The sequence below is a fragment of the Schistocerca americana genome, chromosome 2 (assembly GCF_021461395.2).
Source record: "Schistocerca americana isolate TAMUIC-IGC-003095 chromosome 2, iqSchAmer2.1, whole genome shotgun sequence".
In the NCBI taxonomy this organism is placed as follows: Eukaryota; Metazoa; Arthropoda; class Insecta; order Orthoptera; family Acrididae; genus Schistocerca; species Schistocerca americana.
Genome location: NC_060120.1, coordinates 353746620 through 353774611, shown reverse-complemented (window position 1 = coordinate 353774611; position 27992 = coordinate 353746620). Strand labels below are relative to the sequence as shown.

Here is a 27992-nt window from a genome sequence, read left to right as displayed (position 1 = left end):
ATGCCAGTACTGTAGAGCAATGAGTCGCATGTCAACACAAGCACCGAAGTCAACATTACCTTCCTTCAATTGGGCCAACTGGCAGTGAATCGAGGAAGTACAGTACATACTGAGGAAACTAAAATGAGCTCTAACATGGAAATTAAGCGTTTCCGGACACGTGTCCACATAAAATCTTTTCTTTATTTGTGTGTGAGGAATGTTTCCTGAAAGTTTGGCTGTACCTTTTTGTAACACCCTGTATAGCTTTAAAGCAAAAGATATAGCTTTAAAGTGAAAAAATTTGGCCCCAGTGAGATCCTTTTGGGATTCAGTGATTAAAGAACCTGTGGAAATACGTTGTGCACAAGATCTTATAAATCATGTCAGTGGCTTTCAACTGGACAAGGCTTGGGGCCCAGTGATCTCTCTAATTTCTTCTGGGAGAGAACATCTTATTCATAATTACACATCTAGTGACGTGTGACATTTGTTTTTAGTGCTGTGAGCACGAGTTCCGACAGAAGGCAGACACGTAGTTTTACCTTTACGCATGCACATGCGCACCAAAGATGAAATAGCATTTGCAGAGGGCATGAATTTCAATAGAGGACACACTTGCAACAGCCGTCAATGCGCACGCGTCTCTGTGCCAATTTTTGCTTAAAAAACCACCCTTGTAAATGGTCAGTATGCAGCCATATGTAGATATGAAAAGTGTTATGTGAACATAAAATAACTTGTTCTATATCATTACAATTAATCATACAAATGATCCATTCAACATGAAACTAACTAACCAGTTAATACTGCTGACAAGCACTATCTGCTCTCACAGGTGGGCGCCTGTCATCCTAAGGGCTGAGTGATCTGCCCTTCATTTGTAACCTTCCCCAAACTATCCACCTCTCCTCCCCAAGGAATTAACTACTAGCTCCGAAAGCTACAATAGTGCTGTTTACTTTTATATGTTCTTACTGGCAGTACTAAAATTTCACCTTTTGAATGTTAGCACAGCAAGAAATGGAATCTCGTAGTTTTATTGAATAAGATATGCTCAGTGTGTAATATAAAATTTACCTCAAATGGATTCACTTAATTTTACAAAATTGGGGAAGTGGTGTCACCACTTATAAATCTTCAAAAAGATTACTTGAGAAGGTGAAAGAACATTTGGAAACAAAAGCATCTTTAACATTTTTAATTGATTCAATTATACCTTCTCAAATCTAAATGCTCAGTTTGTAAGATACTGGCAAATACTCACTGTGTAGGCAGTTGCTTTTGCCACACAGAAACACATTCATCTTGTGTGAAGGAAGACTATCAAGATGGTAAGTTACAACAGTTCAAAAGTAATACAATCACAAATGGCAAGAACAATTTACTGCTTACAAGTCCATTATTCGGGATGTGGAACCTTAGACCCAGTCGGTGGCGATAAGATTGGGAGGCCTTCCATGACACCTGTATTCAACAAAAATGTGTTTCTTGTTGTGTTTAAGCCCATTTGGTGGAGCTGGTGCTGCTGCTGCTGCTGCTGCTGCTGCTGAACCTCAGGGCCTGAGAGGAAAAAGTCGTGCTAAAAAAGAAAGAGAATATGACGGATTATTAGAAATTGCTTCCAAAGCCTTTAATATATATACATATATTTTACAACAGTTTAGTCTTCTCCATACAAATATGTTTAGTTAATCTGTTGATGAAAAACTGAACTGAGTTATTGAACAAGCAAAGTTTCACAGAAGCAGAATAGTTTATTTGGAACAGGTGGTGAATACAGCTTTTTAGAGCAAAAGGAAAAAAATTTCTATTTTCTAGTTAAGAGCTGTACATGCGTGCGAGCACTTCCTCCCATATTCCATGTAATGTTTAAATTATGTCAACGCGGGTAATATCACAAGTGAATGCAATAAACACACTGAGTTGTGCCACAGAGATCAATAGTGCAATAATGCTTTTGAAATAATATTATGTTCAACACACTTGAATGCTCCGAGAATTCTTGCAGTATTTAACTATGCACTGCACAGTAAATTTTAGTATGGTGTAAAACAATTGTCTTAATAAAAAATAAGTAAGGTAAGTTTAAACATACAGTCCCATATACACTGTATATACATATATAAACATATAGTCCTATGTATCTATATAAAAATATAGTCCTCAATTTTTTTACAACCTCATCATTCCTGTAGTACATCTTTTAGAGCTGGCTACTGCAACACTGCCCCATTGGGCAAGGGCACATCCAGAGGCCCCTAACATATTCTCACTTACCAGATGACTATTGCATGTGTTCTGTGACGTTCAATCTGTTTGACTATCCTGTCTGCATGCATCTGGCCAGTATGTCTAATCTGCTGTGACAATAGCAGTGCATCAAGTTTGATTGTAAATGTGTCCCTCCTGTGGAATAACCTGAGACCATCCAAAGAATTTTTCTACAAAGATTCAACACCCACTATGGAGGGTAAACAGGAAAATGCTGTTTGAGCTTCAAGGCCAACCCCAACTCACAGCAGAAGCTGTCTACCAAACAGATGCATGAATTACAGTATACTGCTAATTTTTACTTTTGGACTCTCCAACTACAACTAAATGAAACAATTTTTGTGCTAAACACGTTTCACCTTTACCCTCAGCAAGGCATCTTCAGTGGCCTGGAATATGTACACATTTTTACCATTTTGTTTACATTTTGGGGCACTGTACCCATTGGTTATAAACAGTTCTGGTGGCTGGTTTTTTTTCTATGACTTAGTAATATTTTAAATTGTACTTACAGATTGTGTGGACACTTTTCTACATGTTCTGTTCCTGTTCCATTTTTGGTGCTGTTCCTCTTCTCATAATTGCCATTTGGGGGTTTTTGTTTTCCACATTTCACAGCACTAGGAACTGAACACTTGTTTTGATGCAACATTTTGGTATGTTTAGCCAACTGTCTGATGTTATTGCCAAATTTGAGTGTAATTTTTGAGAGATCTGTGATCTGTTTATTTATGAATCCATGCACGTCTATGAAATAGTATTTGTTTTGGTGAGCTTTTTATTACTGCTACTTTTTTTGGCTGCATGTCCAAGGAAGAGGACTTATTTTATCATTTCTTTCATTACGTGCAGTAGGGAGCCGGTACTGATGTGTATGTGCTCATTTATCACATTTTTGTTTTCAGTGATGGCTTCCTGCATCTGAAAGTTTCCTTACATTTGTGTAAGGTATTTGTCATGGTTGTTTATTCACATTATTTTCATTTCTTTTTCCATGTTTGTACGATGGTGATTACGGTGTTTTGAGTGCTTTAAATGTTCTGCTAATGTGGAATGGTTTGTTTTGTACTTCCAACACCTGATATGTTCTTTGTACTGTGTTTTAAAATCATGTCTATGTATAATGCATCACAAATTTGACTTTCAAGTTTATATATTCCTGATCCCTGGAATTTATCCCTCTCGGTACCTGGTTGGCTTAAGTGAGAATGGAGGGTTTTCACAGTTTTATATGCTATTTGGATGCCCTGTCTCTTTAGTATGTTTGCCACTCTGTGTGTTAGTTTATGTGTGTAAGTCATAGTGTATCATCTGCTTCTTCTCTGTGCACCTCATGACATCTTGTATTCTGGAAGTGTTGTGTTTGTTTTGTATTTGTGTTTTTTATTTTTTTGATTGAATTTGTGTACTACATGTGTGTTCCTAGCTATTGTATGATTGTACTTATTTCTTTTTCATAATTTCGCTTGTTGATTGGGATGCTGTTTAATCTATATGGTATATGCCTTAGTGCTGCAAGCTTCTGGTTGTGGGGATGATTGGATGTGCAATATATTATTGTGTCTGAGGCTGTTGGGTTTTCTAACGATGTTAAATATATGTTTGCCATTTTCTTTTATTATTGTTATGTCTAGAAAATTTATTTGATTTTCTTTTTCAAGTGTGAATTTTATGTTCCGATATGCTTCGTTGATTTCTGGGTGAAGTTCATTTATTTTTTCATTTGGCTCATCTACCAGACACATGTCATCCACTTATCTGTACCAATACATGATTATAAATCTTCCATTAGTGGTTATTTTTTCAAATATCTGATTTTCTATGTGACTGATAAAAATGTTTCCTAATGTGCCTGATATTGGGGATCCCAAGGACATTCCATCACTTTGTAGGTAATATTCACTCTCAAACAAAGTAGTTTTGTTCAGTTGTCAGTCTGAGCATATGCATTATTTCTGTTATTGCTTCTGTGGTGAGGTTGCTGTGGAATGTGAGATTTTGTCTTATGATTTCTATTGTTTCTGTGATAGGGATGGAGGTATACATATTTTATATGTTGAATGAATTCAATGATGCTGTGTGTGGTACCTGTATGTTCTGGATGTGTTATATAAGGTTTCCTGTGTGTATCACTGTTATGTTGTTTTCTGTTTTACAGTGTTTTGTAATTAACTTTTGGAGACATTTGGCTATGTGGTACGTTGGGGCTTTCCTGAAGTTAATAATGCCTCTCATTAGTGCATCATCTTTATGTATCTTTGGTTGGCTGCAAAGTGTTTGGTACTTGTGGGTTTTTCTGTGTTATGTAGTATTTCTGTTTGTCTGAAAGTGTGTTTTCAATGTTTTTCACTGTTCAGTTCAGGTTTGCCTGGAATCGTGTAGTTGGATCTAACTTCAGTTTTTGTAAGGTGTTGGTAATTATGTATTCCTTGGTTTTTGTGATGTACTGCTCTTTGTCCTTAAGTACTGTTACATTTCTCTCATCTGCTCTTGTCTTTACTGTGTTCCTGTTTATTAATGTTTGTTTTAATGTTTTTATGGTGACTGCCTCTGTTTGGTTGTTCGTATTGTATGTCTGCTGGGTTTGTTTCATTATGCCTTTTATTTCTTTTTTTATTAATCCTCTTGTCAGTCCTATGTTCATTTCACAATTATTTTTTTGTTCTTCACATGTAAGGATGTGTTCGGTTTCTGCTATGAGATTTTCTATGTATTGGTTGTTTAACTTGCTGTTGGTGCACGTTTCAACACTTTTTCCAAGAGCATTTTTTTCTTTTACAGTCAGTTCTCTCTTGTTACATTAAGTAAATACGGGTGGAATGTGTGTTGGTGTTCTTGTGGTTTCACATTTAAAACACAAAAGTATTTTTATGTCTTTTTTATTGTTAGTTTCATTATTTTCTGTTTTTGTTTGTTTTGTAAATGTTTCACTGCTGTGTTTGTGTTGTGTTCAGTTTTTTCTATTAGTGCCATGAGAACTTTGGGGTTTCCTATGTTCTGTGCCAATTCTAGATGAGTCTCGTAGAATATAATATTTAGGTAACTTTTTTTAAATACAGCATCTTAATTTCATTTAGTAGCCAATATCTTTCTGCAATTGATTTTGACTTTTGTGCCACTGTAGTTATATGGTTCAAAAGTAAAAATTATCAATACACAGTAATATTACACCCAACTGAGGAAGACAGGACAACAAAAGTATTAGATGCATGAAGGTTGTGCCCGGCTAGTGCAGTATGATCCCATTAGTGATGGCCTGTATCCCAGACTGTCCATGTGTCAGTTGTTTGCCCACACCTCTCTAGCTCGAAAAGCCTGTTATAGAGCATATGAAGTACGAAAAAGGGACATATACTATGAAAGTGATGTTTCGGCAATGTTAAACAATTGGCAATCTCCAGATGCAAAAGAATTTTGAAACAGTGTATTAGATATATGCAGACCACTAATCAACCTGATATTACATTGTACTAACAACTAAATTTTTGTTTATTCAATGAAAATAAATCAACATGAACAAGGATCACTGAGCCAAGAAAAGAGCTGACAAAATATGACCAATGCTGAATTTGCAAAAAGGAAGTTAGATATTTTTAATTTTTTTTTCATGAACTGAACTACATATGTGCCTTCTGAGGTAAAATATTTGTGTATTTGAAAAATATAGTTTTTTTTATTTTTAATAAAGTGATTGGAGACCTAATGTAATTTGATGAGATCAAAGAAATAGGCATGGATCCAGTTGATACCCAATACGTAACTCAAACTGATGAGATGTTAGAAAGCTACATGCTGTCACTAGAGCAATGGGAGTATTGATAGAAGCTCAGAATACTATGACTGTAAAAGCAGGTGTGCTTATAGAGTAGGGGAAGCAACAGCTGACCAGTTGGAACAATTGTCCAAAATTTCTGAGACAGTAGAAAGGTTAACTGAAATTTTAGATAAAATAGAAAAATCCACTGGAATTTTGGAAAGGTAAAGAAACTGTGAAATTGTAAAGAGAGTTGACAACATGTCAAGTGATCTGTCAACAATTCATGAACTGGGTAAGAGAAATGGGCAAGCAACATTAACACATCTTGACAGCAAATCTGGGGAAAAAGCAGAAGACATAGTATGAGAAGAAGTCTTATTGGAGTTGCTTGAAAATTATTGGGAAGGGAAAGATAAACATGTTGAAGAAACAATAGTCAAAAAAATTGAGGAACTAAATGACAAAGAACAATAAATGGCCAACATAGATTCAAAAATTAGCACACGGTCTAAATCAGTAGAAATGATCACCACTGATACATAAGCAATCCAACTGGAACTCAATCAACTAGAAAGAGTTACAGGACAGCCAACATAAAATATTGTCAATAGAAAACAAAACAAGGTAACTATTTCTGTGAGAAAAGGGCGTGAGCAGGAAAACAATGCCGAATCAGCAGGAGTATGCAGCTACACTAACTGTAAGCAGTAAGTAAACATTTTGCTGGAAAATAGCAGTGAGCAGAATATACATATTCATACTGGGGAAGAAAGACATAACGTGATCATTTCATGGTATTTCGCCACATGTTTGGACAGACATGCAATGTATATGCTTTATAAGTGGTTACATGTACGGCATTTCACCTTTGTGGGCTACGGAAACTGTTGACAATTACTGTACATGTGAAAAACTTGAAAATATGTTCTTAGTGAAATATTGGTCACAAGGAATTCATGGGAAGTTATGGAACAAAGTTTTAAAGCTTGAACTGTATTAACCATGAACTGAGGATCTGAGGTGTTACTTCTAAAGAGATTTAAATACAGCTACATACTAGGACAAAGAGATACCACAAGCAAATATCATATGCATCATCAAAGGCAGTTACTGATACAGACAAGAGAAAGGTATCAGATGGTAATGTCAAAATACTTTTGCTGGTAGTCGATAGCTCTGGTTTGTTGGCAGAGGACTGGAGCACAACAAATTCCGTACATCACGTACAGAAAATGTACAAGCGTGGAATATAATGTAGACTGATGCGTATGCAGAAACCAATATGAAAGGACCTGATGGCAAGAACCAAAACCTAAGATCCAGACGAGAAACAATCACAGCACCTTTCACAACAGCAACAGAACATAGTACGAAAAGATGCACAAAATGAGAGGAAACAATTTTGGCAGGAGAAGAGAGAAATACAGGAGCCTACATTGTATGATTAAATACAGAAGAGATAACAAATATAGCCCACAATATCAAACAATTCATAGCGAAACATAGAGAACACAATGGCAACAGAGCTTAAGCAATGTTAGTAATCCATTGCACAAACAACAAATGAGTATTTCAATTAAACCAACGGATCGCTTCGCGAAGCCAGAAAGAAAAGTTCTGCAGGACTGGCCTAAGGAAACTGAGTGGATATGGAACAAGTAATGGCTTATTTAATACAATAATGACAAATTACTGACATATCTTAAATTGTGAACAATGCAACTGTGAAACAAGAAGAGTTATGGAAGCAGCAAATTGACATCTACCGTATAAAATGAATTCTTGACACTGGAGCTCAACTCAGCATCATACCTTTTGACTTATACAAAAGTATACAAGGGTATGTAAGAGTACAGACATTGCTTGTTGGAAACGTGGGCATAGTCTGAGCAGTTGCTCCAAGACAAAGCTTGTGAGCTCACAATTATGTACCGAAATGAAGACTGCAAAGGAAAGATGAAAAACACATTTTTAGTGGCCGATTTTATTTGAGTGAGTTCACTTTGGAAAGATATTTACTTAATGAGAATGCCACGAGATTAGAGTTTTGAATGGTAAAAACAATTTATTTCAATGAAGAATAACTGGAAATGGAATTTTGTGAGTGAGTGTGGATAAAAGTTATATGTAATAAATGTGATAGGTCACAGCTGAACGAAGAAACAAAGGAAAATCAAGACTGCATGAACATTGCTGATGTGATAGGTATGAAAGTGCAAGAGTCCGAATATCTGACAGACACCTGCAGATCAGAACTATGCCAACATCTAAATAAGTATGCTGACATTTTTCAAGAACAACCAGGTATCATCATGGTATATCATTGATAAAACCAGTTAAACCACATGGATTATTAACTCTCAAGTGGGCAAACCATTATTCCTAACATGAGTGGGCACGTGGAGTACTTTGTGTACATGTAAGGAATAGCAGTCTTTATGTTAGTAAGGTAAACACACATGAGCAACGTCACAGCTTAATCTCAGTTCAATGAAACAATGATAAACTAAACTAACATTATATGAGCTAAAGCACTGTTTAGTTAGATAATAATAAAATAAACTCTCATTATATCACTATATTGCATAGAAGCATAGAAGAATTACCCTATAGTAATGGTCCACTCGAAGCATTAAACAGTGCAGTGCATTAGATCACAGCCAACCACTTTTTCGATTACTAATTTTTCATAGACAACTGCCCCACTGTTGGATTATGCTGCTAGCTCATAATTTGGGTCATTTTCTTGGACAGATCGCTGCTTATTTTATATTACTGATTCTCACTTGGACTTGGGACAATGTAAGTTATCAATGTGTTAGCTGAAGCAAAAATGATGAAATAGGTATAGGCTCACAACAGTACAAGAACAATGTAACAGTTAAAAGCATTGTTATTTGTGGTTGGCGCACTTTATGCATAGGTGTGCCCACTTGAGGTTTAACCTGTTTGTGTGTTCTGTTGCTTGACCACATAGAGGTGAATGCAGTAAAGAAGTAAGAAAGATGCTTTATTTCGGGTATCACTGAACAGAGCGAAAGTGCAATCAACAGTCCCCTGCTTGACAGCAGTAAATATAGATACAGAGAATGTCTCATAATGGATGCCAGAAATATTAACAAAGTTTTGATAGAAGCATGCACAAAACTAGAAAATTTGGAAGGAAAAAGTACAAGAAATCATGATGTTAAATATTTCACAAGTATTGCTTTAAGAAAGTCCTGTTGGCACATTTTACTAGAATAAGAAGCAAGGAAGTATACAGAGTTTATGTCTGCAGGAACATTATCAAGGATAAATGTATAGGCTTGCAATTTGTTGATTGTCACTGAAACACTGGCCGAATATGAGGAACAATTTAGCAGCTTACTAGCTTCATACAGAAAGGTGGAGTGATGGAACAAATTTTTTTGACTCCAAATTCGGAAGACAAGCAATAAATTTTCTGGAACATGTTATCACAGTGGAAGAAATATGACTGGAAAGTCAAATCAGTGTGGTAAAGAACTTTCTAAACCTCAAACTATGGAAAAATTTAAGACCTCCCTTGGTATGTGTATTATTACAGTAGATTTATGTCATATCATGTGCTACGTAGTGAAGTTTTGCACAGTTTACTGTCAGAAAGATTCTGAGGGCATCAAAACAGAAATCTAATATGTTGTATTGGCCAGTCACGATAACTGATTTTGGTTTGGCTAGAGATGTGTCAAACATCTGAATGGGAGTTTCTTTAGTCCAAGTCAAAATGGAACCAAGAGATCCACGATGGTTTTGCAAGTCACGTGTCAACAGCCTGAGAAAAAGCTTGGGTGTTCAGATGTAATGATCATAACGCTCAAAGTTTTCTGTTGCATTGAGAATAGTTTTGGAATAGTTTACGTTAGAGGAGAACAAAACATCATTTCTGAAACATGCTTCCAATTGCCAGAAGGATTAGGGAAAGCTTCCATAAATACTCAAACAAACCCACTCGTAAAAATTTGTTAGTGAAAGAAGTGAGTTACCGCAAGTATTCCTTGGATACATGCAAAAACAAGATACAATTACAGAATCGAGATGAAGAGGCTATCCATAACAGAAGGTGTGAGATCAAAAATAAGAAAAGCTTTGTATACACTGTGTGCTTGAAGAAAAACGAAGTCTTATTTTACAGGCATAATGACAAACAATTAGTGTGCATTTCAAGGACACTGAAGAAAATCAGATATGGTTCACACATTTTGTATAGGGGCACTTGGAGTCATGACGTGTTCAAATATTAAATGAATATTTCTATGAGCTCTGGCACATGGGACATTGTATAATGGTTAGTATCCATGACTGGCATTCTGCGGGTTGCCAGTTCAAACCCGAACACCAGCAATTATGATTTCTGGAATGTTCTTGAAATATCTTATGTTTGTAATACTTGTATATTCTGGAATGTTCTATATATGTTCTATAAATACTAACAGTCTGAAATTTTTTTATATTTGTATAAATAGCTCCATTCTGAGCAGTAGTTCAGTTATGTTGTCACTGCATTTCAGTGATCATAATAATTGTGATTTCAGTGTTAAGTGCTGTACTTCATTGATGATCCTGCTTTCAGAGTTGGACTATTCTGGTTATGACATAACATCATCTGGTGGAGACACCAAGTACCTCAAAACATTTACATTACCTTGGCTCCAATTAGGTAACATAACAGCTCCTGCTTACACCAACAAGAATCGGAATACAAGCAGTACATTGTTCAGAAGATCTGTTTATGTAGGAGACCAATGGATTCCAACCCGATAGTGAGTCAACTGCACATCATGCATCCATCAGTGTTCTCCAGAGACACCTGTCAGAACCCAGTGAAATGGCTGAAAGGATTTGAATGAGCCATCAAATACTGTAGGTGGGATGACACGATATGCTCACAAATGTGTACTTTTACTTGGGTGCCACAGCCCAACCACAGTTCAAGAACAATGAAGAGAAGCTCAATAGCTGGGATAAATGCCAGGACGAACTGAAGAAACATTTGGTGATAATCGGCAGAGACTCCACTTCCAAAAAGCAATTGAAGAACAGGGCCCAACGTTATGGGGAAATAACAGTCCTATACACAAAATGTATCTCACATTGTGAATTCAAATATGACAGAAGCTGACAGTCTCATGCTTGCTGAAAGAAGTTTCAGCAACCAGCAAATGACAACCCAGAACCCAATTAATGTAGGTATAACCAACTCCTACAGCAAGTTTAACACCTTGAGGACAACTCGCTGATGTCTTTCCACTGCTGACAAAAAGGCTATTTTTCAATTACTACTACGCTGCCAACGTTAACCATCACAACAGTTCTATTCATGCCAGTCAGCTGCAGACAATTATAATCAACCTATGGGATAAAGACAATCACTGTACCCCGGATGAGGTCTCCTCCCAACACAACGTAACAGTTTCCTGTCACCGAACACAAGTACCAGCAGCTCACCTAGTTGCTATCTTGAGCAGTGCTAAGCTAGGCAACCATTTATGGAGTTGAAGCCACAGTAATTGCGAATCCTCCATAGACGACAATCAACAAGGTGTCATGGAAACTCACTGATATCATTGACAGCCAACCTCTCTGAGTTCTGTCAAATCAGGGGCTCCCTTTTCTGTAACTTCACATGATTGTTGTCATCAGCTAAATAAGACTATGTTTCACAATATGAAAGCGATTGTGCTGAAAGTTGCAAATGGGAAATATGGCCAGCCAACAGGAACACATATTGCAAGAATAAGTACTAATGACAGAACACAGCCCTTTGAATTTGTTGTGTGAACAGGATGTACTCAAAATGTTATTCTCACATGGGACTTCTTGCAGGCATCAAAAGCAGTCATAGAATGTGAAATATCAGAGCTCCAAATTGATGAAGCTTTTCCAAAAAGCACACATGACAAAGATTGCTCCATTCAACTGTCTGCTATTGAAGATGTTCTTATCCCACCATTATCAACAAGGTAAGTTCCAGCCAACCAATCCCAAGATGCTCAGTTAACTGTGAAGCCTTTTTCAACTGCAAAAAGGCTACTCCAATCCAGGAAGGGCAGCTTAGTATTATTGATAAAAAGTTGTGCTCTGCTATCACCACAGACAATGCAGGAGAGAAAACTACAATCAAACTGCAAACAGGATCTGGCTGACCGAGGAACAACGTCAGCAAATGACAGCCATTTTGTATCACTTTTCAAATGCTTTCAGCTCCGAGATGGAGAAAATACAGACCAAGCAGCACATGGTAAAACAATGTCTCAATATGAAGGATCATCCATTAACTAGCCAATGCTTATATAGTGTCACTGGATGAAATAATCCCCAGAGGAAATGGAGACAATGGTGCAACATGACACTCTTGAACCTTCAGAGTGTCCTTGGTCCTCTCCCATGGTGCTTGTGAAGGAGGAGGATGGCACAAGTAATATCTGCGTCAACTGCCAGCAAATGAACAAAAATAATGATGAAAGATGTCTGACGACATCCTAAAATGTTTGAAAGAAGCATTTCTCTACTACAACATCTAGAAAGGCTACTGGCGAATCAAGATTGACAAAGCTGTCTGGGAAAAGGTAGCTTTCATAAACCCTGAAGGCCATTGTGAGTTTAAAGTTATGCTGTTGTAACTTGTAATGCTCTAGCCACATCAAACATATGATGGACAACCTGCATCAACACCATAATGGGGCAATGTGTCTTTGCTATATGGATGAGCATTGTGGTTTTTTGCAGACATTTGAAGAACACGACATTTGAAGAACATTTATGCCACCTCAGAACCATGTTGAAGTGTCTTCAGACTGCAAGCTCTGCCTGAATCCAATTAAGTGCCTCTTCACCACTAAAGAAATAAAAACCTTGGGGCTGAATGGTGATGGTGTCCATCTTCATCCAGAGAAAATAAAGGCATTCACATAGTTTTGTGACAGCATATGAGTGATCTGAGTTCTCAGAATGTGCTCTTCCTATGGGCATTTCATAAAGGACTTCCATAGCAAGACACATCCCTAGCAAGAACTACTGCAGATAGACAACAAATTTTCCTGGAACAAGATGAAAGATAGATCTTTCCCTGTCTGTATGGAGGCCCTATCAGCATCTCCAGTCCAAGCACTGTATAACAACCATGCTGAAACAGAACTTCACACTAATTTAGCTGTCATGGGATAGGTGCATTTCTAGAGCAAATTCAAAAAGGTGTTGAAAATGTAATAGCTATGCATTCAGAGTGCTCTCCAAGTCTGCAATGAAGTATTCTACAATGTAGAAAGAGTGCCTTGCAGATGTTTGGACCATCAAGAAGTTCTGGTCATATTTATTTGGAAACCATTCCCCATTTTTGGAAAACCATTCATAGTTGTGGCAGACGAACATTCTCTATGCAGGCACTCTAACCTGAAGGATATGTTGGTTCAAATGCAAGATGGGCACTGAGGCTACAGGAGTACATCATCACAGTGGTACACAAAAGCAGGTGAAAACACAAGGTTGCTGACTGCCTTTCCAGGAAGCATTTGGTGGAACACAGCAGTGTGGATGAAATCTCAGTCATTGCTCTGTCAAATGATGTTGCTGCTGAACAGAGAGAAGATGCATCACTGCTGAAAACCATGGATACTTTGGAGGAGGAGGAAGTGGCAGAAATGGTTGCTCATCATCCTAGCTCATCTTCAGTCAGCTATCCTGAAGTATATACACAACACCCTAACATCTGGTCACAACAGGTTTCGTGAAGAATCTAGACGTAGTCAGACACTGGTATTGCTAGCCAAGTCTCTACCAATCCATTAGAGATGATATGAGCCACTGTAAGATACGTCTGTGGGAAAGTTTTGCATTCCAGACTAGTATCAGATGTAATTTCACATAGTGACATCACCCAAAAGATGACAACTGCCTACCATTCACAGACAAAGGGATTCACAGAACACTTTGACAATATCTTAATAGATATACTCTTGACGTATACTGATGTCTAACACAGACTGAGATGCAATACTGCCTGTCGTTACATTCACATACAACATAGAAAAGTAGGACACTACAGGTTTCACACCTTTTTTTCTGCTCCTTGGTTGTGAGCTCAAAATAACAATACAGATGCAGAAAGTATGAATATTGGAAATGTTACTAGAGCACTGCTTTGTGTCATATTGTATCCTCCTTTGCAGTATTATGACCCTTCATCAAGAGGACAAAAGTGCAGAGATGTCATCCATGTCCTCCATATTAAACACTACCGTAGTCCAACGGCACAGATTGATGATAGAAGAGTCAAGGAAACTGAACACCCAATTGATGATTGTGAAGCTTTGACTGGATGGGCTATCTTTGATACTTACCATAGTAAATGTGAGGATCTAGCAGTGTCACCATTCAGAGAACCATTGACAAGATTCAGAGCCAGGATACTGTAACTGCGGCCAATTAGAACCTCTGTAACAACAGGTCCCTTTCTCCAGGAGAGGAGCAACGTTTAGAGCTCTGATCTATAGAGTATGGAGTAGTGGTTAGTGTCACTGACTAGTACGCTGTGGGTCATCAGTTCAAACCCGACCACCAGAAATTATTTAGTTCCCGAATTATCGTATGTTTCTAACATTTCTGTATTATGGAATGTTCAAATGTTCATCTGGGTACCACAGTTCTGGGATATTCTATGTTTGTAGAAACAACTGCACACACTGTGCAGCAGCTCAGCTCTGTTCTAGATTTATGTTGGAGTTTGTAATAAATGTGCTTACAGGGATAGGTGTCATACGTCACTGATGACCCCATATTTCGAATTTCAACTTGATTCTAATTACAAACTTGAGATGGTGCTACTTTCATAACCGTATTGAGAAGCTACCTACTGTGTCAGAAAACTAAGCAGTCCAGTACATGAAAGACTAATTACATCCAATAATACCAACAAAGCCGTAATAAACTGTATGCGTAGACAGACTTGTATGATGCATTCACTAAGCATTTAAAGTACAAACATTTAAGAAAGGTATCTGTTCATACATAGTCAAATTTTATTAACTGTGTAGAGCCTATCACCAATGTTTGCATTGCGACAGGCATCTGTCTCTGTCTGAAGGGTCAGTTACTGCTGTTAGACTCTTCAGTTTGGTGGTAGTTTCTGTCCTTGCAGCACGGCATCAGAGCCTATCATTTTGTTTATGAGTTGATGCAGCTTCTACTAAGAAGCGATTTTTTGATTTTCTTGTATCCTTCTCAGTTTAAATTCTTGAATAACTTGCATGTTTGTGTTCCAGTTCCATGTTTTATCAAGTATCTAGCATATGTTTCCACTGTCTTTAGTGTGGATAGGGACTGCGAGTGCTGTGTTCATATATGAACTGAGTTGGTGACCCTTCGCTTGCTGAGCACTACGCTCGAGCCTCTGCGTTGGAGAAAAACCCCCCAGCCTTTCGCACTCTCAAATAGCGGATGGAAGGGAAAGTCCTCGCGTTCACTGCGTGCCACAGTGAACCCTCTAACGCCCCATTTACAGAGTGGGAGCTTCTCAGTGCCCTTGCACACTGCCCCAACACAGCTCCTGGGCCCAATCGGATCCACAGCCCAGATGAGTAAACATCTCTCGTCTGACTACAAGCGACATCTCCTCGTGATCTTCAACTGGATCTGGTGCGATGGCATCTTTCCATTGCACTGGTGGGAGAGCACCATCAAACCAGAGCTCAAGCCCAGCAAAAACCCGCTTGATGTGGATATCTATTAGCCCATCAGCCTCACCAACGTTCTTTGTAAGCTGCTGGAAGGTATGGTGTGTCAGTGGCTGGGTTAGGTCCTGGAGCCACGTGACCTACTGGCTCCATGCCAGGGCAGCTTCTACCTGGGTCGCTCTACCAGTGATAAACTTGTGTCCCTCGAGTCTGCCATCCAAACAGCCTTTTCCAGATGCCGACACCTTGTTGCCTTCTTTTTTTATTGACAAAAAGCAAATGACACCTCCTGGTGACATCATATCCTTGGCACATTATACGAGTGTGATATCCGATGGCCGCTCCCAATTTTTATCCAGAATTTCCTGTCGCTTCGTACTTTCCATGTCAAAGTTGGTGCCTCCCTTAGTTTCCCCCACATCCAGCAGAATGGGGTTCCGCAACGCTCTGTATTGAGTGTATCTCTATTTTTAATGGCCATTAATGGTGTAGCAGCAGCTGTGGAGCTGTCTCACCCTCTCTGTATGCAGATGACTTCTGCATTTCGTACTGCTCCACCAGTACTGGTATTGCTGAGTGGCACCTACAGGGAGCCATCCACAAGGTGCAGTCATGGGCTCTAGCCCATGGCTTTCAGTTTTCGGCCAGAAAGTCTTGTGTTATGCACTTCTGTTGGTGTCATATCGTTCATCCGGAACCAGAACTTTATCTTACTGTCGTTCCCCTCACTGTAGTGGAGACATATCGATTTTTAGGACTGGTTTTTGATGCCTGATTTACTTTGCTTCCTCACCTTCGTCAGCTTAAGCAGAAGTGCTGGCAGCACCTTATTGTCCTCTGCTGCCTGAGCAACACCAACTGGGGTGCAGATCACTCTACACTGCTGCAGCTATACAGAGCCCTTGTTCAATCCCGCCTTGACTATGTGAGTCTGGTTTATGGTTTGGCAGTACCCTCAGCATTGTGTTTACTCGACACAGTGCACCACTGTGGCATCTGACTAGCGATGGGAGGTTTTAGGACACGTCCAGTGACCAGCGTCCTTGCGGAGGCTAGAGTCCCTCCATTGCAGGTCACGCATGCACAACTGCTCACCAGTTACATTGCACACATTTGTAGTTCTCCTGCTCATCCGAATTACCGTCTCCTTTTCCCACCCACGGCGGTTCATCTCCCGCATCAGCGGCCCAGGTCATGGCTTCAAATTGCAGTTCGTGTCCGATCCCATCTATCTGAACTGGAGTCCTTGCCTTTACAACTTATACTCAATGTCCAATCACGTACACCACCAGGTGCACACCTAGACCGTGGCTTCGCCCCTGGACCTTTCACATGGCCCAAAGGACTCATTTCATCCCCCGGCTCTCTGCTGTCACTTCATATCAATTCTTGACATGTACCGAGGCCATGAAGTGGTTTACACCAATGGCTGATGGTCGCGTCAGCTTCGTGTATGTCCATGGAGGACATACTGAACAGCATTCGTTGCCTGACGGCTGCACTGTTTTCACTGGAGAGCTGTTGACTATATCTCGTGCTCTTGAGCTATCTGTTCATGCCCTGGGGAGTCGTTTCTTCTGTGTACTGGCACCTTGAGCAGCATACAAGCTCTTGACCAGTGATACTCTCATCACCCTTTGGTAGCGACCATCCAGCAGTCCATCTACATCCTGGAATGGTCCGGACGTTCAGTGGTGTTTGAGTGGATCCCAGGACATGTCGGAATCCCAGGCAATGAATTTGCCAACAGGCTGGCCAAACAGGCTACACGGAAACCGCTTATGGAGATCGGCATTGCGATAACTGACCTGCATTTGTTTTTACGTCGCCAGGTTTTTTGGCTTTGAGAGATGGAATGGCATAGTCACAGTACACCCAACAAACTGTGTGCCATTAAGGAGACTACGAATGTGTGGCAGTCCTCCATGCGGGCCTCTCGCAGGGTCTCTGTTGTTCTCTGCCGACTCCGCACTGGCCATGCTTGGGCAACCCAAGGCTACCTCCTGCGACGTGAAGACCTGCCTTAGTGTTGATGCAGCACCCGGTTGACAGCAGCCTATAATCTGGTGCACTGTCCCACTTTGACTGCCCTGCGACGAAATCTTCGGTTACTGGACTCATTGCCGCTAATTTTATCTGACAGCGCCTCATGAGCTGATTTAGTTCCACATTTTATTTGTGAGGGTGGATTTTTATCATTTGATCTAAATTTTATCGTATGTCCTTTGTGTCTATGTGTTCTGCACCCTATTGCTTTTAGGGTTGAGGTGGTTTTAATACTTTGCAGAGTGGCTTCTCCTTTTTATTCTCATCGTCAGCCAGCCATGGTAGTCTGTTTTGTCATTTTAATCTCTTCTACCTGTTTCTTGCGTGTTTCTGTAGTTTTCTTCTACCCTCTTTTCCATTTAAGTGTTTGTTGCTCTTGCGTTGTTCTTGTGGTTTTTCCTTTCTCTCCATTTTGTGTTGTGAGTCTTGCTTGTTTCATTCGCACCCTTGTGGCATTGTTTTTTCGGAATAAGGGACTGATGACCTGGCAGTTTGGTCCCTTCCCCCCTCTTTTAAACCAACCAACCACCCACCCACCCACCAAATTATCAATTAGGATGCATGGGCGTAGGCAGAGGGTATATACTGCCAACTTGCAAATTCTGTTGCAGAACGTGCTCTACAACATGACATCCTTGAACTTGGTGCCTGTTTCACCACACTGTGCCTTCTGGGTTCTTCCCCCAGACATCAGTTTCTCAGAACTCTGCAGGTGGGAACTAGTAACACTAGAACATGTCCTTTGTTCTCGCTACCCACCTGATCTTAATTTAGGTTAATTTCTTCTGTCACAACATTTCTTCACTGTAAATACTCTTTGCTTCACTCCATTTTAGTTCTCTACATCTTTCATTGTCTTTCCTGTCTATTTTTCACCGCCCCCCTCCCATCTCTGTTACGTACAATGCACTAAGCTTCTCACCCTTATTAACTCGTGCTTGGTGTTTCAGAAGTAATCTGTCTTGCATATTACCCTGTCTTCCACCTTCAAGCTCTGGGGTTTTCAAATCTCATCTGATGCAGTCCCCAACAGTCAGTCTTTCCTTCTCATCCCATACGGTAAGTCTCCCCTGACCCACGTGTCTGAGTGACTTTCCCAAAATCTACCCCTTTCCCTAGACCTCTCCAGCCCTTTTCCTCCACCCCTCTTCCATCCCCTTCAACCCTTCTGCCTGAAGGAGGAGCCACTGGCTCAGAAAGCCTGCCAGTTACAACAGTCCTTTATGTGTGTATACAAAAAGATAAGTCAGATACCTCACATAAATCATTTCACACAGAAATATTGCTGCACACTCTCTGCAAGCATTCCTAAGTCAGGTGTCTCAGAAATACACTTATGATATCTTGTACACATAATTACAAAAGCATAAAAAACATATGTGCACAAATGATAATTCAAAATCATTTAACATGTATTCAATTAATGCTAGTGCTTTTCCATGATTTCATTAAATCTTTCGAGGCAAATAATGGGATGGTTCCTTTGAAAAGTCAAGACTGATGTCCTTTCCCATTAGCTTGTGCTCTGTCTCTAATGACCACGTTGTCAACAAGAAATTGAACTCTTATCTTCCTTAAGCTATTTATAATAATTCTTTAAATTGTGGTAATGGTAAAGTCCTATCTTGTCTGAGCTAGAAAAACACAACAAATATGCTTTTCTATGCAGTATTTATGCATTAAAGCTTCCTGTCCTGATACAAGTGATCCCAATTCATTATATTTTTAGAAATTGACGACAACGTCATATATTTCTGTATCACTACATGACCTTTTTGACAGGAAATATTGAATCCCATTTTCCGATTATGATGATACTCTGTAGGCACAAATTTGATTAGAATTTGCTTGTGAGGGACAGTGTCAAAGGTATTTTGGAAGTATAAAAGTCTGGAATCCATTTGAGAACCCCTACCAATAGCACTTACCACTTCATGTGAGTAAAGAGCTAGTTGTGTTTCACAAGAACAACATTTTCTGAAGCTGTGGTAACTATTTGTCAATAAGTCATTTTCTTTGAAGTAATTCACAATGTCTGAACACAGTATATGTTCCACAAATCCTGTTGCAAGTCGACATTTTGCTATGGGACTGTAACTCAGCATATTGTTCTACTTCTTTCCCTTAGTGTGGTGTGTCCTGTTATTTCAGAAAACTTCGTTTAATTACTCTGCTGTAGTGGTAGTGTCATCAGTGATATTACCATTGCTATTGTACAGCAAGGGTATTGATTGTGTCTTGCCACTGATATACTTTACATATGATCATAATCTCTGGATTTTCTGCCAGATTTCAAGACAGAGCTTCATTGTGGAAACTGTTAAAAGCATCTCACATTGAAGTCTGTGGTAAGATTCAAGCTTCAGTAAAACATCACCTATCTTGCAGATCTTGCATTCTTCTAAACTGACATGCTTTTTTTGTTGCTTCTGCAACAGTGTTCTCACCTGTTTGTATACCATGAGGATCAGGTACCTTCTCTTTTATTTATTTAGTATATATCTCTGAACTACTGCCCTTTGTTTCTGTATAAGCCACATCTGGTCAACACTTACATAGTCAGTTTGGACATGAGCAAATTTTTATCTCCTTTTTTAAATAAATAATTTTTTGATTTTCTGTCGACTATTTGAAGTGACTGAATACAGTCTTGTTACATTGACCTTGTGGTCACTAATCCCTGATCCATCATGGCACTTCTTATTTGCTTTGGATTAAGTGTTACTAAGAGGTCAAGTATTATTTCACGACCATTTAAACTTTTAGTGGGCTCTTGAACTAACTGCTCACAATCATTTTTGAAGAAAGCACTTAATACAATTTTGGATGATACTTTATGTTTACCAACAGCTTTTTACATATTTTTTTTACCAACATATCAATGATGGGTTGAAGTGACCACGAACTATAATTGCATGAATGTGGTACCTATTTGAACTGAGGCTAAAGTTTTCATTAAACGTTTTAAAAACTGCATATTCTATGTGCAGGGATCGGTAATTTACTCTGTTTGTCAAGTATGACCTCAAAGGAACTCTCTACATCAGTTTCACTACAAGCCAACAGCAATAAACATTCCACATTTAATATATCCTTCCTGAACACCATTAGGTCCTTTGTAAAAATGTCAGCTGAACTTAGTTCTGGCTTTAGCCAGCTTTAGCATTTATAACTATTAGAGTTTCAGTGCTTTCTATTAGTACTTTGAGTTCTGGTTGTTTCCCAACATACTTACAACAATTTACAACTACAATACTGACTACTGCTAGGTCTATCCTTTATCCTATTCTTGCCCTGCACCCTTTTAGATGATATCCTTTCTGCAGTTTCCAGAAACCATCTAATCCCCTTCATACAGCCCCCACTACCCATGCAGTCACCTCCCGTGTAGTGGATTGCTTACCTGTTAAATGGAACCCGAAATGCCACCAGTCTATGGTGCAAGTCAAGGAATCTTGCAGCCTAGCTGGTCGCATAATTTTCTAGCTACTGATTCAGACCCTCCACTTTGCTCTATAACAAGGGTTCGCAGTCAGTCCTGTCAAGGATGCTACACTTGTTGAGGTCTGTCTTCACTTCCCAAGCAAGACTGGCAGTCTTTACCACTTCATGTAACACCCTGAGACCAGAGAGAACCTCTTACAATCCAGAGTGAGACAAGTCATTAGTACTGACATGAACCACCACTGCATCCTGTGATCTTCACGGCATCCACAAGCACCCGTTCCACATCTGGTTTGATTCACCGATATGCACCATAGAGTGTTTGCTGGACTTTTTCCTCTCCTTGGCAGGTATATCCCTAAGGCACCCCATTACATGCTTCACATTGGAACTCCAAACTACCAGTAATCCCACCCTGTGTGACCTCCAGGGTCTTGCAGCCTGGGAGGTTTCCCCTGAAAAAGGAGAAGGGATAGCATCCGGCTCAGAATCTTTGTCACATACAGATGATGCCTGAAACCTGGTCATCAGATTAACCAGGGAGGCTCTTTAATTGACCTCCCAGGAAGTCTTCTGCTGCCTGGCACACCTTTGAATGACCTCCCATCACTGGACCTCAGATGAGTTGTCAACCTCAGTTGGAGACATGAGGGTTGTGTTGGACGTCCCCTGAACCCCTACATTTGACTCCACACATGATGTCTACTGGCAGCAGTCCCAAGCTGCACGACCGAAGCCAGGACCGCCTGGTGGTGTGAGCTCGGCAATCGCATTTGTGTTGGTAGATAACACTCACTCTATGTTAACACTGGGAACACCTGTTGGGGTCTGGTACCCAAAAACTCGTTTGATCTTTGCCCAGACTCGGGATGGTGACATAAGGCACCCAATGGTCAGCATGTACCTCTCCCAACGCTCCTGTTTCTGCCTTTCGATAAGCTGGTAAATGTGGGCATGGGGCCGTTTAAAGGCTATGAAGTGCTCCAGGGTGCCGCTTATGCTGCTGTAAAGCTCACTGACGCTTCTTAATTGTTGCCTCAGCGACTTCCAGTGACCACCAAGGGACTGTCTTTTGCCGGGGCACCCTAAGGAACGAGGGATCGCGTTTGCTGCCGCAGAAACGATCATTGTAGTTACCTGCTCAACCACCACATCAATGTTACCACATGGGGGAGATTCGAAGGTGACAGCAGAGGTGAAGGCTTCCCAGTCTGCCTTGTTTAAAGCCCATCTGGGTAGGCGTTCATGGGCCTGAAGCCAGGGCAGTGACATGAAGATGGGGAAGTGGTCCCTACCACACAGGTCATCATGTGCTCTCCATTGGATAGATGGGAGAAGGCCAGCACTGCAAAATGAGAGATCAATGGCCAAATATGTGCCATGTGCCACACTAAAATGTGTGGCACCCCCAGTATTTGCAAGGTGCTATCCAAAATTTTTGGAACTGGTGCTGCGATCTGTTGGAAACCTTACCTTTGGACTAATGGTTACCATCACCCTCAAAGTAGTTCCCATCCGCATGTACATACCAGTCCCAGCGCTTCTGCCACTGGTCAAGCGTTTCCTGGAAGTCCTTTTCTTTGAGGGTGTTTATCACTGCCAGTGACATTTCTTGAATCCTCTCTAGTGTGTCAAAACATTGGTCCTTCAACTTGAGTTTCAGTTTTGAGAATAGCACGAAGTTGCAAGATGCCAAGTCTGGCAAGTACGGTGGGTAAGGTACAACCGTCATGTTGTTTTTTGCCAAAAACGTCCTGGTGAGCAAGAATGTCTGACAGGAGGCGTTGTTGTGATGCAGCAGCCCATTTCCTCAACGCCAAAGTTCAGACCGTCGCCCCCGCATGTTTTCACGGAGCCGTTGCAAAACATCACAGTGGTATGCGGAATTCACTGTTTGGTTGGGTGGGACAAATTCTTTGTGCACAATTCCCTTGGTATCAAAGAAAACGATGATCATGCTCTTCACTTTGCTCTTCACCTGACTAACTTTTTTGGGCCTTTGAGAGCCCGGGCTCTTCGACTGGGATGATTGTTGCTTTGTCTCTGGATCACAACCGTAAATCCAGCTCTCGTCGCCAGTGATAACCCGTAACAAGAAGACAGAATTTGATACATATGTGCTGTTCTGTTAGCGGATCCATCATAAAATCGCTACACACCAAACAGAGTATTACAGAAATCACTGTGGTCATGCAACACGTCCTCCCAGCTGAATGCCACTCCGCACACTGACTCATTAGATATGTACTTCTCACCACCTAGTGGTGCAAAGATCATCTACTCCTACTTTCCAGATGGCAGCACAAGTCCCAAAACTTTTGGATTCCATCTCTTAAGAGGCAGAGGTCTAGTTGTGACAGTAAATTTTCAACATTGCTGCCTGGACAGTAAGCAAGATACCACCCCACAAGGGGTTAAGGGCATTAAAATCTCCCAAAAGTAGGAAAGGTTTGGGGACTTGATCAATCAGTGCAGCCAAGGCGTTGAGGGGTACTGCACCATCGCGAGGAAGATACACATTGCAGCCAGTTATTTCCTGTGTCATCCTTATCCTGACAGCCATAGCTTCAATACGGGTTTGAAGGGGCACAGGTTCACTGCATACTGAGTTCAGGACATGAAGACAAACTCCACCTGATGCACTACTATAGTTGCTACGGTTCCTGTAGTATCCCTTATATCCATGGAGGGCAGGGGTCCATATTGCTGGGAACCAGGTTTCTTGGAGGGCAATGCAGATACCAGGTGTGAAGCTTAACAGTTGCTGTAGCTCAGCCAGGTGGTGGAAAAAACTGCCACAATTCCATTGGAGGATGATGTTATTGTGAGGCTGGGAAGGCACGAAGTGTACAAGGAGGCAGGTTATGCCACAGGGTCATCTGCTGCCTCTGACTGAGTATTTGTAGCCATTTCTATGGTGGATGAGGCATCAGTGAGATCCAGGTTCACAGGGGACACTACGATCTCCACCTCATCCTCAGATGCAGAATTGGTAGGGAGTGGTTGTGCTGTTGGGGCCACCACAGGGACCTGTTTCTTAGCAGACTACTACTTAGTTTGCTTGCTCTCTCACTTCCTTTAGAGGCTTGCTGGGAAGATTTCTCCGAAGCAGCTTCAGGCACGGAGAAAGACCGTGAAACTCTTTGTCCAGCAGCTTTTGGCTCCTTCAGCCACTGGTGAGTGTGTGCCATGGCATTAGTGGAGACATTGGGAGAGAGGGCCCCAAGGGACCCCTTCTACATGAGAGGAGCCAGAGGAAGCTGTTGCTTCTCTGGCAGGGGCGAGGGGACCAATGTCCCCTGCATTTGGGGAGGGCCTTGCTCCCAAAGTAGGTGATTTGGGAGCGACGGAGGAAGATTTTCCCCCTACCATCAAGGGGGCGGATGTATTCTGGTGGCCTCGAGGGCCCATTGTTCTGGCACAGAGTGAGGAACCACTGGCACTTGGAACGGCAATGGTGATGTAGCTGCAGCATAAGTCGATGTCAACCAAATGGTGTGTTATCTTTCGAATTTACGTTTAGCCTCTGTGTAAGTCAACTGGTCCAGGGTCTTGTACTCTGTGATTTTTTTCCACTCCTTTTGGAGTACTGGGCGGTCTGGCGAGCAGGGGCAGTGAAGCTCTCTACAGCTGATGCAAGTGGGAGGTGGTGCACATGGAGTATCCATGTGCAGTGGACGTCCACAGTCTCGACATGTAGCGCTGGAAGTGCAGCGGGAAGACGTGCTCGGACTTCAAGCAAGTAACGCATCGGGGGAGGGACGTATGGTTTAACATCACAGTGGTAAACCGTCACCTTGACCTTATCAGATAATGAATCGCCCTCAAAGGCCAAGACGAAGGCATTGGTAGCAACCCTGTTGTCTTTGGGTCCCCTGTAAATGCGCTGGATGAAATGAACACCCCCACCATTCTAAATTGGCACGGAGCTTGTCATCAGACTGCAAGAGGACGTCACATTGGAAAATAATCCCCTGCACCATATTGGGGATTTTATGGGGAGTGACAGAAACAGGAATATCACCCAGCTTGCCACAGGCGAGTAACACTCGGGATTGGGCTGGGGATGCTGTCTGAATCAAGACTGTGCAGTTTTGCATACTGGACAGCGCTGTCACTTCTCCAAACTTATCCTCAAGGTGTTCAACGAAAAACTGAGGCTTCGTAGGAAGAAAAGAGTCCCCATCGGTTCTGCTACAGACTAAAAACCGAGGCGAATATTGCTGTCTCCATTCTGTAGCTCTACATTCCTGCCATGGTGTAGCGAGGGAGGGAAATGATTTAGAGTCATACCTGTCAGCATTGTATTCTATATTGCCCTTCTTAGAGACTGCTGGTACCATATGGTCACCAGCAAGAGATGACTTAGTTCGCTTCATTGAGGGTCATCCACCCTGATGCCACCCACTCCGATCAGGGGCTCTCCCCACGGGTGCCACCTTCCACAGCAAAGGCTGGCATGATTGCCATTGCCCAGAGTCCTGATGCCCCTGTAAGACAGGCATCTACTCCTTGGCATACATGGGGAGTTTTCAGCTCAGGCATCAGCAGTGCAATCCCTGTGTTGTCAGGGGGGCTACCACCATATGGGTACATGACAGCCCCACCACAACAGACTGGCTACTGTGCTAGATATTCCGTGCAGAGAGATCCAGCATTGTCATGGGTTGAAAGGATGGGAGACAACGGAAGATGACATACCCTGGAAAGTGTCCTCGCTCAAATGGTTGTATCGCAGGTGGAGATGCGAAGCCATGATAAGGAATTCAGGACATCTAATCTAAGGGCACTCTCACACCACGTAAGACATCCTTCCTCATATGGCCCGCACTTCTGTAGAATTTTGAAAGTGGCAAGTCAAACCATAGAATGGGACCTGAACTCTTAGTGCCAAAAACTGTGAGACTCCTTTTAGTCGTCTCTTACGACATGCAGGAATACTTCGGGCCTATTCTAACTACTGGACCCACAGGGGGGGGTAAATTGGTGGTAGTCATGCCAATGTAGAAGGGCGAACGGTGTTTACATAATAGCTGGTATATGAAGTGTGATTTTGCGGATGGCTCTCCCTTTGATAGCATATGTTTTGCCAGTTACAGGGCTATTATAGGAGGTGGTAGGAGGTTGCATAGGGCAAGAATTGCAGCAGGGGCAGTCACAGGGCTAGGAGCCATAGGGTTGGGAGGTGGGTGCAGAAGGAGCATAGCGTCTGACAAGAATATTGCGGAGATTGGAAGGTTGACAGAAAGCTATTCTAGGTGCGGTGGGCAAAATTTCAGACAGAATGGATCTCATTTCAGGGCATGATTTTAGGAAGTCATGGCCCTGTTGAAGTAGCTGATTAACACACTGTATCCTACCAGCCTAGTTAAAAAGCAGGTTTCCCAGCCCATCACACCTAATCCTGGTACTGCTGATCCCTCCATAAAACAACTTCAGAGCATACCATTGGTGACTCAATATTATCCCAGTCTGGAATGTGTTAATCAGCTACTTGAACAGGGCCATGACTTCCCACAATCATGCCCTGAAATGAGATCCATTCTGTCTGAAATTTTGTCCACCACACCTAGAATAGCTTTCCGTCACCCTCCCTATCTCCACAACATTCTTGTCAGACCCTATGCTCCTTCTGCTGTCATCTCCGTACCCTATAGATCCTAACCCTGTGACTGTAACTGCTGCAAGACTTGCCCTATGCACCCTCCTAACACTACCTATAACAGGCCTGTAACTGGCGAAACACGTACTATCAAAGGAAGAGCCACCTGCAAAACGACACGTCATATACATGTAAATACTGTTCGGCCTTCTACATCGACATGACTACCACCAAATTATCAAGTAGGATGAATGGACATAGGCAGAGGGTGTATACCAGCAACTCGCAATATCCTGTTGTGGAGCATGCTCTACAACATGCTAATCATCACCTTGGCGCCTGAATCACCACATGCGCCATCTAGATTCTTCCTCCAGACACCAGTTTCTTGGAACTTCGCAGGTGGGAACTAGAGCTACAACATGTCCACTGTTCTCGCCACCCACCTGGCCTTAATTTACGTTAATTTCTTCACTGTAACCACTCTTTGCTTCACTCCATTTTTGTTTCCTACATCTTTCATTGTCTTACCTGTCTATTTTTCACTGCCTCCCTCCCACCTCTGTTACGTACAATGCACTTAGGTTTTCACTCTTACACTCTTATTACCTCGTGCATGATGTTTTCTGTCTTGCATATTACCTTGTCTTCCATCTCTCAGGTTTCCAAATCTTGTCCGATGCTGTCCCCAACAATAAATCTTTCCTCCTCATCCCACACAGTAAGTCTCCCCTGATATGCAGTTCTGGGTGACTTTTCCAGAATTTACCCCTTTTCCTAGACCTCTCCAGTCCTTTTCCTTCACCCCTCTTCCTTCCCCTTCAACACTTCTGCCTGAAGAAGGAACCACTGGCCCCAAAAATTTGCCAGTTACAACCATCTTTTATTTGTGCGTCCTGCCGTCGCTTGGTGAGTAAATTTTTTATCTACCCAATTAAATAATTTTGTCAATATTTGATTGTTTTCAATGTTGTATTTATCTTTTTGTGTATTACATGATGAGGTTTTCTACACTGACATGCAAGCAGATTATGTGCATAAGGCATCCTGAGGTGGGGCACCACAACTTCCTTCTCAATTCACAAATTTGGATACTTAATAAATGTATGTATGTGTGTTTAGGTTTAAGATTTATTTATTTATTTACTTACAATCAAGTTCCTAATAATTGACACTGTGTACAATTTCGTTATGACGT

General features: G+C 41.3%; 1 protein-coding gene across 2 annotated transcripts in view; it reads right to left on the bottom strand.

Annotated features, from left to right (window-relative positions):
• LOC124593683 (Golgi-specific brefeldin A-resistance guanine nucleotide exchange factor 1) overlaps positions 1–27992 on the bottom strand; it is a 304033-nt gene that overhangs the window by 16075 nt on the left and 259966 nt on the right. For both annotated transcript variants that reach the window (XM_047131983.1, XM_047131984.1), the window contains exon 33: positions 1375–1561. In XM_047131983.1, the coding sequence (XP_046987939.1) occupies positions 1382–1561 (180 nt within the window). In that variant the 3' untranslated portion in view covers positions 1375–1381. The remainder of the gene's footprint in view (positions 1–1374; positions 1562–27992) is intronic.